Genomic DNA, 14196 nt, shown 5'->3' on the forward strand with positions numbered 1-14196 from the left:
GCCCAGTTTTGCTTAAACGGGCCTATTAGAAAACTGCAAATACTTTTACCACAGGCAGGGTCTTTCTGGTAAAGCGAGTGAGTTATAAACGACTTTTAAGATAAGTAATTACTCTGTAGGAAAGGGTGTGCCAGAGTCAAAGGTGAATTCTCCTTGTGAGCAGTTGGGGAGAGGTCGGCCTCCAATTCCTAGCTGCTTCAAGCTTAGAATTTGAGCTTTTACTCTCCTTTGTCAAAGCTCGGAAGTCCGCAGGCCAAATAATAGAACTAAAACCGGCTGCCATCCACGTGGCCCAGCCTGGGAGCAAGGGGCGGGTCAGTGGAGGCGGACAGGAGGAGGCGAAGCTGGCACCCAAGGCCGCGCTTGCCGGTCGAGTGCGCCTGCGCACGAGATGGGCCGAGCGGGGGAGGCGCAGACCAGGGTGCGTGAGCTGCAATAAAGCCTGCTCTCGGCGCCGCTCCCGAGTCCAGTCCCAGTAGTGCGCAGGCGCGGAGGTTTCCTTGTCAGTCTGATCCGCGTGTGGGCTACTGGCTCTGTGGCAGCGGCAGCTGGTCTCCGGCATTATGAGCGGCTTTAGCAGTGAGGAGCGCGCCGCGCCCTTCACTTCTGAGTACCGGGTCTTCTTCAGTGAGTATCCGCGGCCCTTTCCCGCTCCCAAGTCCATTCATTCCCGGGCCTTCTCCCGCGTCCTGCCTGGGCGCCTGCGGCCCGCCCTTAGTCCCTTGTCTCGGGCGCGGGGTGGGCTCCTCTGGTCCGTGGCTGTGACTTGGGATAACCCACTAAGTCCCATTTCACAGGTCTGGTCCTCGGGCGGGAGAGCATGGGCTCCGTGGACCGGAATCTGGGCCGGGCTAGTTTTGTAGGTGTTCGGTAGTGTGATGAGAAAAGGAAACCTCTGAGTTACCCTAGAAAAGGTGCCTAGAGGTAAACTAATTCCCTTAAGAGGATTGCTGAATTTGGAAGAAAAGGAGGAGGGGTGCGTGGGGTGGGGTGGGGAGGAGACTCCTTAAGACCGTAATTCCATCACTGTAGCTCAGACTTTGGGCACCAAGCGGAATAAGTGCAGCTCCTTGTTCTGCAGACGGTGAAACAGGCCCAGGTCGTGAGCGTTCAGTAGAGGACTGGACCCATCCCTTTCTCTGGGAAGGGCTGGAGGGGATCCCGGTAGCCCCCCGCCCCTCTGCCACCCGTTTTCGCTAAAGCACTGATGCTGGGAACTGGCCTATGAAACAGAAAGCTGTTCTCTTCGAGTTAAATAGGTGACGTCAATCTGGCAAGCCGAGTGAGAAAGTGCGGAGTTTTTTCTCATGTGCAGGGACTAGGCGTCTAAAGGGTACTTACCCCAAGTCCTCACTATGATCAGAAGTGGCCGCCGCCTCCACTTTCCTCGACACACCACCTTTCGTAGGGGGAGGAGAGCTACCATTCCGGTTTAATCTTATAAGTAGCTCGGGCTAACAGATTGTTCCATTGGAGCTCCTACCTTCGGGTTTATCTTGACTCTCTACCAACTCCCTTCCTAAACTACTAGGAATAGATTATGGGAGATGAAGGAGGCGTTCTATTTTAACTTCTTTACAGTTTCAGTATTTGGAAGGAAATGGGCAGGTGCACTGAATTCTGTGAGTTCTCCAGTGTATGAAGGGCAGTAAAGTGGGTTTAGAGGGAACAAATGGGAATCCTGAAAGAATGAACAAAGCTCCTATCAAAAAAGTAAGTAGCCCAGGTGGGAGGAAAAGGTAGGTGAACTCTCACGTGTACACATCTAGTTGAACATTAGACTACCATGTAAAGTCCAGGAAGGTTGAGACTCCCCATTTTTTTAAATTTTGGAAATAGCAAGGGCAGTGCAGGAACTTTGACAAATAAGTCACTGAGCTATTTTTCTGGAGTTAGTGTTGGCACCAGAAGTTCTTTAGAGGAGGGGCGTGGCCCTGGTTTGAAGGGCCAGGAATTGGTTTGAGTAATATTCAAGCTGTATTTGCAGAATAAATACAGCTTTTATATTATGTATTAGTAATGAATATTCGATAGCCATCATGGAAGACCACAGCCACTCCTTGACTTTGGAACTGGCTAAAGTAACTTTTTATCAGATGGAACTCTCTGAAATTTAAGAAATACCAATAATTATATCCAATTATATAATTTAAAGGTTTTTTAATGATAGATTTCTCAGACTCCTTCCTTAATAAGAATTTTTTTATTTTATTTATTTATTTTTAGAGAGGTAAGGGAGGGAGATAGAGAGAGAGAGAGAAACATCAATGTGCGGTTGCTGGTGGTTATAGCCTGCAACCCAGGAATGTACCCTGGCTGGGAATCGAACCTGGGACACTTTGGTTCCCAGCCCGCACTCAATCCACTGAGCTACGCCAGCCAGGGCTAGAATTTTTTAACCTCTATAAATGTTACATTTACCTTTAAAACAGAGAGTGGGTTGGACTGCAGAGTTAACTTTATGGAATTGGGAGTGGTCACAGATTTTTCCAATTCCACTTTTGTTTCTAAACCCAAAGGGATGCAAAGAAAGGAAAATTTTTAATTTTTGGATATAATAGTTAGGTCTCTAGAATATAGAAATTACCTGTGCAAGTGTTACAGCAGCTTGATTATCCCAAAGAAAAATCATAATCTAAGATGGCTTTGTCTTCCTGGAATAACATGTAAGGCAACATGGTTTATAATTCAGCAAATGGATGCCCTCCCTTCTCTCCAAGCCCAAGTATCTCATTAGTTTTGTAAACTGCTAACTGATGTAAGATTAACCCAAAACATTTGGTCACTTTTTGTACACTGTGCACTGCTAGGCTCCTGGGGCACAAATGTGTATATGTAAGGCAGCCCCTGCCCTTATAGCACCTCTTCGATTCCTAAGGAATACACTGGATGAAGATGCAGCCCAGTCTTAGAGGAGGGCCAGGAAGGACGAAGCGCACAACCAGTGTGTTGTGGGGGTAAAATCTTGGTATGAACATGTGTCCTTTAGCATTCTGGTGAGTGGTGTTGAAAATGGGAGGGGCTGTGTGTGTGAGAGCAGGGGGTGTATGGGAAATCTCCGTACCATCTCAACTTTATTGTAAACCTAAAACTGCTCTTAAAAATTAAAGTTTTTTAAAAAGTGCACTTCATATATCTGGAAATATAATTAACCAAAATAATAACTTTTTCTAATTTATTTTGCAGAAAATGAAAAAGGACAGTATATATCTCCATTTCATGATATTCCAATTTATGCGGATAAGGTAAGGTATTGTCACCTTTTGAACTCAGTCTCTTTACTGAGATCAGTTAGTTCCACATATGGATTTTCTTAAAATAAGTGCTTAAAATGCCTCATTGTGCTGAGTTACAGGGCATTAACTAAATAAGAAGTCAGTCATGTTTTCTTTTTTAAATTCTTACCCGAGGATATGTTCACTGAATTTAGAGAGAGGAAGGGGAAGAGAGAGAAGAAAACACATTGATGTGAGAGAGATACACTGATTGCTCACCTCCCCTGTGTACCCCAACTGAGGATCAAGCCTACAACCTAGGTGTGTGCCCTGACCGCTGATGGATCCTGCAACTGCGGGAGTTTTTGGTGTGTGGGATGGCTCTCCAACCCACTGAGCACCCATCCAGGGCAAGAAGTCAGTCTTAAATTCAGATATTCAGTTAAAGAAGCAACTGCATAAATAGGAATAGAAGCAAATGTTGTAAAACTGCTTCAGTTACCAAAAAAATTACATTGGTCTTCTCTGTATGTGTATTTGGAACTAAAATCCTAGTACTTTATTAATGGTTTTAAAATTAAGTAGCCAGCTCAAAATTTGGACTTCGAAATATTTACTAAACAGTAAAAATAAATGAGATTATTCAGTGAATACAGAAAAATTCAGTATTTTTAGTGGACTGGTAGAGTTAAGGTCTACAAGTAGAGTTAATAAAAGCAAGTCCACAGACTTCTGAAAAGAGATACCTGTTCTTGCATGTACCAGTGAGCCAAAGGAATCTAACTTTAGCACAGATTGACAGGTTTGCCACAAAGTAGTAAGAATCTTTACTTTCCTAGGAAAAAGTCTACAACTACATATTTCAAAATATTCATGATTCCTGGGAGGTGGAATTAATTGCTAGTGACTCTTTGTTTTTCCTTTCATTTTTGCCTTTTTATATTTTCTATTCTTTTTATAAAGAGCCACATTACTTGTACAGATTTGAGAAGTTCTTTAGCCTCCTTTCTAATAGGAGAAGTTTGCACTGTGTTTAGGAAATGACAAAAGGACAAATGTTTGATTCTTTTCTCTACCTTAAACTGGTTTTTTTTTTTCACTTAGTCAAGAAGCTTGAGTCACAGTGAGTACAAATCTTTTTGAGTTATAAAAGCTGCATAGGTTATTGGTTTTATTTAGCTAGATGTCTGTACATAAACATGTGACCATCACATTCCCGTGCACATCGGGAATACTAGTAAAGATGGAATTTTGTTCGTGTGTGGTGTCTTACTATTTTTCTGTGCTTGACTATCAGAGAAAAATAGACAAATTCTTTTTACTTCTGCCAGGAAGTTTGCTGCCCTTGGCAGAAGGTCCAACCCGTGTGTCACTTCCAGGGAGCCTGCCTGAGCTGGGCTCCAGCTGGAAGCAGTGGCACAGACAGCCCGGGCCAATTACATGCCACAGTTACAGGAGGACCTCTAATTGCCATGTGTTCTCCTGCAGGAGTCTCGAAGTTGTATTTACTCAGAAACCTATTTTGTTACATCTGGTGTCCTGGGAGTTGATAGGAACTGCAGGATCCTTCCTCCCTCTTGAACTGCCATCATTTGGTAGCTTGAATGTTTTTGTTGTATAATTAATATGTACAAGAAAGTACTTTACAGTAACATCTCAGACCATTTTGAGTAGTGAAGAGTTATAAAATGATGACCCTACATTTAGTGATGGTACTTTGGCTTACAGATGTACTAAGGAAGGAGACATTTTCTTGATATATATTGTATAGCTGTGTGTGTGTGTGTCTTAGTCCCTTTGGGATGCTGTACCAAAATGCCACAGACTGGATAGCTTATAAACAGCAGAAAGGTATTGCTTACAGTTCTGGGGCTGGAAGTCTGAGGTCAGGGTGCCAACCTGGTCAGGTGAGGACTCTCTTCTGTCTGCAGAACTCTCTGTGTAGCCTCACGTGGCAGAAGGGCCTAGGGAGCTCTGCAGGGCCTCTTTTATAAGGCACTAATCCCTCATAAAGGAGTTCATGAGGGCTCCATCCTCACATCCTAACCATTTCCCAAAGGTCCCACATAATGTACCATCATCTTTGAGGATTAGGATTTTGACCTATGAAATTTGCGGAGACACAGTAAGACCATAGCAATAAGTGATTAGAGAATATTCTAGCCAAGGGCCAGAATGATAGCAGTTGTGCTATTATTCTTATCTTATTGATGCTTCAAGTTATATCAGAATAGGAAACAGACTACATTGGTTTCATGGAAAACATCTTCACTCCAAGTATTATGACTCCCTTAAAGTCTCAGACTGGATTGGTTGTGTCTATACTGTAACCTGGGATTACTCAGATGAAGACTTTGTATTTTCATTTTGAGCCAAAGCTGGCTCAAAAGCACAAGCGCTTGCAACAGCTCTATTTCACTGGTGGTCCAGACCTCAGTGAACCTCACTTCAGATTCCTGCCTGAGAAGTAGGAAAGGGTTGTTTTGTTTTTAAGGAAGTTCAGGGTGTATAAAACAAGTAAGGGTGTGGTACACAGAAATTATTTTGGACTGTAGCCTAAATAAAAGATCAGATTGATTCAGTTGGTTACAGAAGAGTGTGATTTTAAAATATTCCAATATGATTAAATTTATATACATTTTTGTGTGTGTAACCATAGACCTTTTTCCTAATATGGTCATCCATTTGATAGGTGATTAGGAGGGAAAGGACCTGTAACCTAAATCAGCTCTGCCAAGGAAAAATGCCAAAGGCTTATCCTATTCCAAGTCAGGACCTTTCAATGTGGAAAGCATTCAATTTAGTTTATCTGCCATTAGGTAATCAATCCAGCCAATTCTGGAAATCCTTATAACTCTACTAGGATTATTTCCAAATCCTTTGGATAGAAGAAGACAAAGATTCACTGGATTCTTTTTCAAGATTATAAGAATGTCCTGCCCTGGCTGGTGTGGTTTAGTGGATTGAGTGTGGGCCCGTGAACTGAATGAAGGGTGGCTGGTTCAATTCCCAGTCAGGGCACAGGCCTGGGTTGTGGGCCAGGCCCCCTAGGGGGTGCATGAGGGGCAACCACACGATGTTGTTTCTCTCCCTCTTTCCTTCTCTTCCCCTCTCTCTAAAAATAAATAAATAAAATCTTTAAAAAAAAGTCTTTTGCCTTGGGTCTATTTGGGGATTAAATATAAAAAGCACCTGTAGCTCAGAATGTCTGCAGACATAAAATTAGTAATACACCAGAAATTTTAAAAATCCAAAACATACCACAAATTGAAATGGGTAAATATTATCTAAATATGAAAGCATTCAAATATTATGATTTGTTGTTTAGTTTTAGAGGTTTGGTATTTTTCTATTCCATCTTAAACTTCGATGTTAAATACTATACTAGTTCTCACAATATAGGCTTCTACTTGTTTTTCAGGCTACTGTTGGGAGCATATATAAATAATGGAGCTGTGTTCCTTTTCTCTCCTAAAAAAAAAAAAAAGTCAAGCTTCTAATCAACTGGGTTGGTTGATGCTTGAGAAATATAGCAGAATATTTTTTGCTATAGGTATCATTCTTAATTTTTTAAAGATACTATGTTTGCATACCCAAACTTTTTAAGATTTCTTTTACTTCTCAAGTGGATGCTTTTTAGATTACTCACTTTCTTACCGGACTTGCTTTCTTTTGAATTTTCTACTTCTTTTTATAAACAGCTCCATAAATTGAAATTTTAAAAATATCACAGAATTCATAATATAAACACTGTTTGTCTTCCCCAAGTTGTTATTTATGTAGCATGTTTGGGTTTTCTGGGTGGTTTTGTTTATCTTTTCGTTTTGCATTCTCCAGACCAAAGTTAGAACTGGAAACATAGAGGAAAACTAATAACAATGAAACTTCATTGACTTGTCATAACTAAAGAATAAACTCCTATTTTTTTCCCCTCAGATGAGCTTTAAGATAACTGAAATTTGAAAACAGCTATTCTAATCATAATGTCTGGGGTTAATCAACTTTATCAAAAAATTAAGTTGTGATGATTAAATATGCATACAATGTGCTTGTAGCAAAGTCTCAGTACAAAGTTTGGAGATGGCACCTGAGATCGCCATGCTACTATAGTATTCCTGTTTAATCAGTTGAGTTGCAAGCCTGATCCCGATACAGGGTTCTCACTATGTGTGGACCGTATGACCCAGCAATCCACTTTCACATATAACGCGGAGGCAGTGAAAGCAGCATGTGATGGCTGTCTGTGCTCCCCTGTGCTTTGCAGCATTAGTCACAGTAGCCAAGATGTGGAAACAACCTGTGTCTTCGATGGGTGAATGGATACGAAAAATGTAATGTAAATAAAGTATATATCATATGTGATATATATATAAATGAGGGGGGACCCCCCAAAACCAGAATTTATTTGTAAAAATTTGTTTATTCATTCTTACATGTTTAAACTTCAGTCACCTTCAAAGTACTCTTCATTTGATGCAATACACCTAGCAACATGTTTTTGCACTGCTCAGAAATAGTTTTTGAACTTGTCAATTTTGATGCCTTTTAGTGCTTCTGCTGTTTGTTTGTTTGTTTCACATCTTCCACTTGGACAAAAATATTTCCCTTTGAGGACCTTTTTCATCCTGGGAAACAAAAGTTGCTCAGGGCAAGACTGGATCAATAGGTAGAGTGGTGCATGGGGAGGTGGTGGAGCATGCCATTTTTTTGGTCAAAAACTGCATCACTGAAGCCTAACACGGCCTCTCACAACAACACCAGCTGGTACACTGATACAGATGGGTTCCTAGAACACTCACCTACTGGGGAAAGTCTGTATTACAAAGGGCCTGTCCTCCAGAAGATAATTTTGGGGGTTTTGGGGGGGGGTCCCTCCTCATATGTCTCATATATACTCGTTTATATACATATATATAAAATTACAGCAACATGGATGAACCTTGAAAGGCATTATGCTAAGTGGAATAAACCAGGCAGAAAGACAAATACTGCCATGGTACCACTTGTATGTGGAATCTTAAAAAAAAAGGTCAAAGTCATAGTAACAGAAAATAGAATGGTGGTTATTGGACTGGAGGGTGCAAGAAATAAGAAGAGGTTGGTAAGGGTACCTACTGTCATCTATAAGATAAGATCTGAAGATCTAATGTAAAACATGGTGGCTATAGTTGATTAATACTGTATTGTATAATTGAAATTTGCTAAAAGAATAAAATTTAAATGATGTCTCCTCCCCCCAAAAAAGATAAATATGTAAGGTGATGGGTATGTTCATTAATAAGACAGGGAGGGGCAAGGAATCCTTTCACAATATATATGCATGTCAAATCATCACAATGTACACTTTAAGTGTCTTATAATTTCATTTGTCAATTATACCTCAATAAAGCTGAAAAAATAAAAAGATATAGGTTAAATTTCTTCTATCCCTAAAATTTATTTCAAATCTTTTTTATTAATGCAATGTTATAATTTAAGCTTGTTAGGCTTTCAATCTCCTTTGAATTTGGACATCTTTAATATTAACGTTCTTTTTTGATTAAATGATTATTATATTTCCGACTTTGGGAAGTCAGAGCTGAATCTGTAGTTTGCCTTTTCCCCACCTTCTGCAGGCCTGTCAAAATCAACCTGCTAAGGATCCTAAGCTGTTTTCCTTTCTCTGTAACTCTAAACAGGGATCTGAGGGCTTTGATGCCGGAGCAGGGATTGGGAAATCCAAAGCATAGACGTGGAGTTCAGAGAAGTCCTAACGATGGGGCTAATAAAACCATAAATTCAGAGTTGAGCTAAGAAATAGTTGAAACCAGTTAGGATTAAAGGAAAAAGGTATGAATTTCTGGGTGGTACTAAATTTTCTAAAATCTTGTCTCAGTATTTTTAAGTACATAAGCATTGGGAATATTATAATGTGTTTCTTTCCCAATTTTTAAATTATCAAAGTGCATGTAACATAAAATTTGCCATTTTAACCATTTTTAAGTATCCGGTTCAGTGGTATTAAGTTTATTCATATTATTGTGTAATCACCTCCACCCTTCACCTCCTGAACTCTTTACCTGGTGACACTGAAATCTGTACCTATTGAACAGTAATAACTCCCCGTCCCCCCGCCCAGCCCCGTCACCTCAGGGTCTTGTGTAAGGGATTCATACAGTATTTGTGTTTCTGTGCCTAGGCTTATTTCATTTTGCATGATGTCCTCAAGGTTCATTCACATTGTAGCATGTGTCAGAAGTTCCTTCCCTTTAAGGCTGAATAGTATTGCATGTATATATCACATTTTGCTTTTCCATTTACCCACCAGTGAACACTGGGGTTACTTTCATGTTTTAGCTACAGAGAGTAATGCTGCTCTGAACATAGGTGTACAAATATCTGTTCTGGACCCTAATTTTCAGTTCTTTTGGGTATATGCCCAGAAGTGTCGTTGCTAGATCACATACAGGGTCTGGCACAAATAACACCCCCCCTTTTTTTTATTACAAAATCATGAGCATGTAATTCTGTAACATAACAATATCACACTCAAGCACACCATATGACATTTTAGGGAAGTGTTCAAATTAAAATTGTAAATTATTATACCCACCACATTCAAGCAAACCTTACCTCCGCCGGACCCTGTATATTACATCAAATTTTCCAAGGTCAAGAGACTGGAGACAGGCCAACAACTCGAATACTGCATTGCGTTTAAGAGAAATTACATATGAGGTGTGTCTTAGGTGGTGGCAAGATAACATGGGTATCCCCCATGCCTTCCACACAGTGTTTTGCAGCTAAAAACACCGAGTCTGGGTGCTGAGAGAAGAGTGTATAAGGGGAGGGAGGCCACTAGCTGCCCAGGGGCTTTGGCGTCAGAGCTGGTTAAGAGACAGGTGAGGTCAAGGGTGGCTCATTACAGAGTTTCAGTGTACATTCCCAAATGGGGGAAGAAGAGTCAGTATGGCAGATTAGCTTCAAGACTGAGTCAGCCATGTCCATAATGCACGATATAATAATTCCATTTTTAATTTTTTGAAATACCGCTATGCTGTTTTCCACAGAGACTTGTGCCGTTTTACTTTCCTACCACTAGTGCATAAGAGTTCCAATGAGAATGCGGGTTTTAAAAGTAGAAGTTTTTCTGGCAATGGATAATTGGTTGAACTTCTCACATCTGTTGCTCTGAAAATTGTTTCACTTTCACCTAGTGGCAACTCCCTGAATTAGTCATGTTGTCCAGGAGAAATAGTAGTAGTTCCTGCTAATATATGAGAAACTTCTTTTTATATCAAACTATTTAAAAGCACATTTCTTTGTGATAATTAATGGAGAAAGTAATAACTAAAAGCTACGTCACATTTTTTGCTTTGCTTTTATCAAGAATACTGTAATCACTACAGCATCTACATACAGTTGAGAATGTGTTAAAACATTCATTTTACAGACTAGTCCCTCATCCACAGCAGGTTTGTGGGCCCCAAGCTGTAGCATGAGGCCTAATGAGCTAGAAGGACCTGGTCTGGAAATTCAACCCTTATGGAAGTAAAAGCTTTTCTTCTGTTCATTGCTGGTCTTCAGTGCCTAGAAGTGTCTGGCACATACTTGCAGTGTTCAATAAATATTTGTTGAAACAAATGAATCGGTTGTATATGTGGCTTCTTGCAGGATACTCCTTGCTATTTTTGGCTCAGCTAATGATGTTTTTTGGTGGTTTTGTTTTTTGTTTTGGTTTCCATTAGCTGTGCAGGTTTGTAATATTAGGTAAAGTGGTTTTGAGATCTGTATATTTACCATTTCATTCCCCTGGAGTGTTTAGTGTAGTTTTCAAACTTTGAATTAGTGATTTCAGCTCTATTTGCTACTTTTTTTCTAGGCAGTGTATTCATTTTATAATATTTTCTTTTAAAAAAATTAACCTCCAGTCCCCTTGTCTGTCTCAGCTTGGTTTAACCTCCCACGAAGTAACAGCCCCATCTTGTGAGCTGTTAGTGTATTGCTGCCGGAGACTGGAAAAGCCCCTGCTTTGTTTGCTCCAGTCTCGTGGATCTACAGGTCCTATATTTTAATGCCAAAGTGATGCAGAGAGATGCAGTTCTTGTAAACTACCCTCAAAAATTCATGTTACTTTCATTCATGTACTTACTTAAATTCATGTTCATGTTTCTAAAACCATCCATTATTACTTTACAAAGATAGAACAGTTTATTCAGTCCTGGATTTAAATATTATCTCCATTCTTTGTAGTTTTTGTGTTGTTGGCAAATAAATGTCAAGAGGCTTAGAACATATTTTAGTCACCCGTGGTTTAACCAAGAACTTAGATGAGTGGCAGAAGTTTTACACTCTTGAACATAAATCTATGTAGCTTTTCTGCTTCGTTAAAAATAGCAAGGTAATTATTGACTTGAAACCTTTGATTTACTGTTGCTCATCAGTCCTTTTTTTAATTGAATTTATTGGGGTGATATTGGTTAATAAAGTTATGTAGGCTTCAGGTGTACAGTTCTATAAGTCCCTGTTTTTTAATGCAAACTAGCAAAGAAGTAAATCTAAGAAGTTATGTAACTATTGTGATTTTCATTTGAAATAAACTTTTAAAAGTACACATTTTATAATAGAGTAATTGCAGACTTGGCTTCTTGTGTGCCTCTTATAGAGGCTGTAAACTGAAAAACTGAATTTAAAGTTTTATTCCTTGGTAAAAATAATTTTCTGACTCCTTAAAGCTCAGTTGTAATTAAACACCATAGGTCAAGTTGGTATGTGACTTAGGTGTGCAAAATGAGATGACTGTGATTTTCTTTTGTTGTGTTTTTAAACACCAAGTAAGCAAACCAAATTGGGAGGATAGCGTGGGTGATCGAGCTAAGTAATTTTCTTTGAGGCTAAAACTAAAGTATGACAAAGTAATTAAATTGATTTGGGGTTTGTCTGATAAACTACCTCGGAAATAGGCGATCCAAGCCATTTCGAGTACTTGCAGAGTCACAATGGAAATGAATGGGCTTTGGAGATGATAGCTTTGAAGGGTGACTTCCTCAGATACAGGTTCTGTTATGTTTAGAAACTGTTTCCTTTCTTTATGAAAATATTCTTTCCACACACATACTCACACAACTGTTTTATTATGGCTTCAGAGATCTGAAACAATGAGCAGTTAACTTTGGAGGGACTGGGGCACCTCATTGAAGAGAACACATTGGCTCCTGTGACCATCCGCCCTTGTTTTTCAGGATATGTTCCACATGGTGGTTGAAGTACCACGCTGGTCTAATGCAAAAATGGAGGTATGTTTTGTCTTAGATTGATAGTCAGATGTAGGATGTTACCGCATTTTGCCGCATATGATGTGTTTCTGTATATAATGCGCACCCACATTTTTGTGCACATTATACACGGGTCATTATTATACTCATGGTATGTAATCATTATACGCATGTATGATGCTAATTCGTATTTTTCCCTCAAAAATTTGGGTCAAAAAGCACCCATTATACACAGCAAAATATGGTGGTTTTCATCTAACCACACTGATTTGCTCAGGGGTTAAACAGCTAAAGCCCAGGGTTTTCCTCTTTCTCTTTTCCAGTTGTTTCTCCCGCTGCCTTCCAGTCTTACCTCTGTGCCTCAGCTAAACTCAACTGTTTACAATATACAAATGTGCTACAGACTTACCTCCCCCATACCTTCGCTTCTGGAGTTCCCAAAGCCTGGAATTATCTTTTCCTCCTCTGTCTTGTTCTTTTTTGATCTGTTGTGACTTCACAGAGTCAACAGGCTTTCCTTGGCCACCCCAGCCACAAATGATCTTATTAGAATTTCTGTTACGTTTTGTTAATTTCCTTCTGATGACACCTAAGTAAATATTTGGCTTTTTGTTAGGGATACTTATTATGTGTTTTGTATCAATTAAGCTTTTTGAATGTAACCCACTTTGCATGTAATAGACATTCAAAGATTTCAGTAATTTTAAATGCTTTAAAGGAAAGCTGAATTTGGTAATATTTATTTTGCCTTTTTAATAAAAATATTTTCTCAAATGTTAGGATTTATTCCAGGTAAATTTAGTTTTTGCTCTCTGGAATTACTAAATGTTCTTTTTCCCTTCTTGATAGTTTCCATAACTTCAAATGTTTTCCACTTAAAGGCTGACTGTGGAGAAACTTTTATTTGAACTTATAAAAACGTTAGGGGTATAATACATCATTACAGTGGAACTAGGAGGTGTGCATTCCATAAGTAATTTCTGCATATCCTTTATTTGAGTAGTATTTCACTTCCAAATATGCAATGATTAGAAATTTTTTAATTTCAGATTGCTACAAAGGAGCCTTTAAACCCAATTAAACAAGATGTGAAAAAAGGAAAACTCCGTTATGTCGCAAATTTGTTCCCTTATAAAGGATATATCTGGAACTACGGTGCCATCCCTCAGGTATGCCTCTGTGCGATTGCTGGAAATGTACTTTTTAGCTTACAAAACAATTAACCTACTGCTGTTAGTAACAAAAGATTTAAACACCTTCAGAAAGGTTTTGCTAGAATAGACTTTAAAAAACATAATGGGTAATTAACTATTTTAATACTTCCTTGAATAACTTTCAAGATAAATTGAAAGGTAATTGTTTACAATGTTGAAGTTCACATTTGAAAGTTCTTTTTTGAAATATTTATCTTTCTATAGAGACTAGTTATAAACTATACAAATTCTTTTTTTACAGAATGAGTGGCAAATCTATAAAGAGAGACAGTATAGGCTAGTGGTTATAAAAGCATGGATTTTTGGCCCCAGACAGACTAGGGTTCAAATACCAAGGCTACCACTTGCTAAGTTACCTAATTGGTTTCTGTTTCTTCCTCCCTGAGACATGAATATCTCCCCCTGAGTTAGTAATAGTACTTAGTTCATGTGGCTATTATGAGGAAGAAAGCACTTAGTTCACACAGCTGTTGACCTTTATGTTTAGAGTCCTGATTCCTTCCTTAAGCCAAG

General features: G+C 39.2%; 1 protein-coding gene across 1 annotated transcript in view; it reads left to right on the forward strand.

Annotated features, from left to right (window-relative positions):
• Window positions 1–337: 337 nt before the first annotated feature.
• Window positions 338–14196, forward strand: part of PPA1 (inorganic pyrophosphatase 1) — a 39422-nt gene continuing 25563 nt past the window's right edge. The window contains exons 1-4 of the mRNA XM_028511992.2: window positions 338–627; window positions 3187–3245; window positions 12437–12490; window positions 13519–13638. Of these exons, the coding sequence (XP_028367793.1) occupies window positions 564–627; window positions 3187–3245; window positions 12437–12490; window positions 13519–13638 (297 nt within the window). The 5' untranslated portion in view covers window positions 338–563. The remainder of the gene's footprint in view (window positions 628–3186; window positions 3246–12436; window positions 12491–13518; window positions 13639–14196) is intronic.

The sequence above is a fragment of the Phyllostomus discolor genome, chromosome 5 (genome assembly GCF_004126475.2).
Source record: "Phyllostomus discolor isolate MPI-MPIP mPhyDis1 chromosome 5, mPhyDis1.pri.v3, whole genome shotgun sequence".
Classification (NCBI taxonomy): Eukaryota; Metazoa; Chordata; class Mammalia; order Chiroptera; family Phyllostomidae; genus Phyllostomus; species Phyllostomus discolor.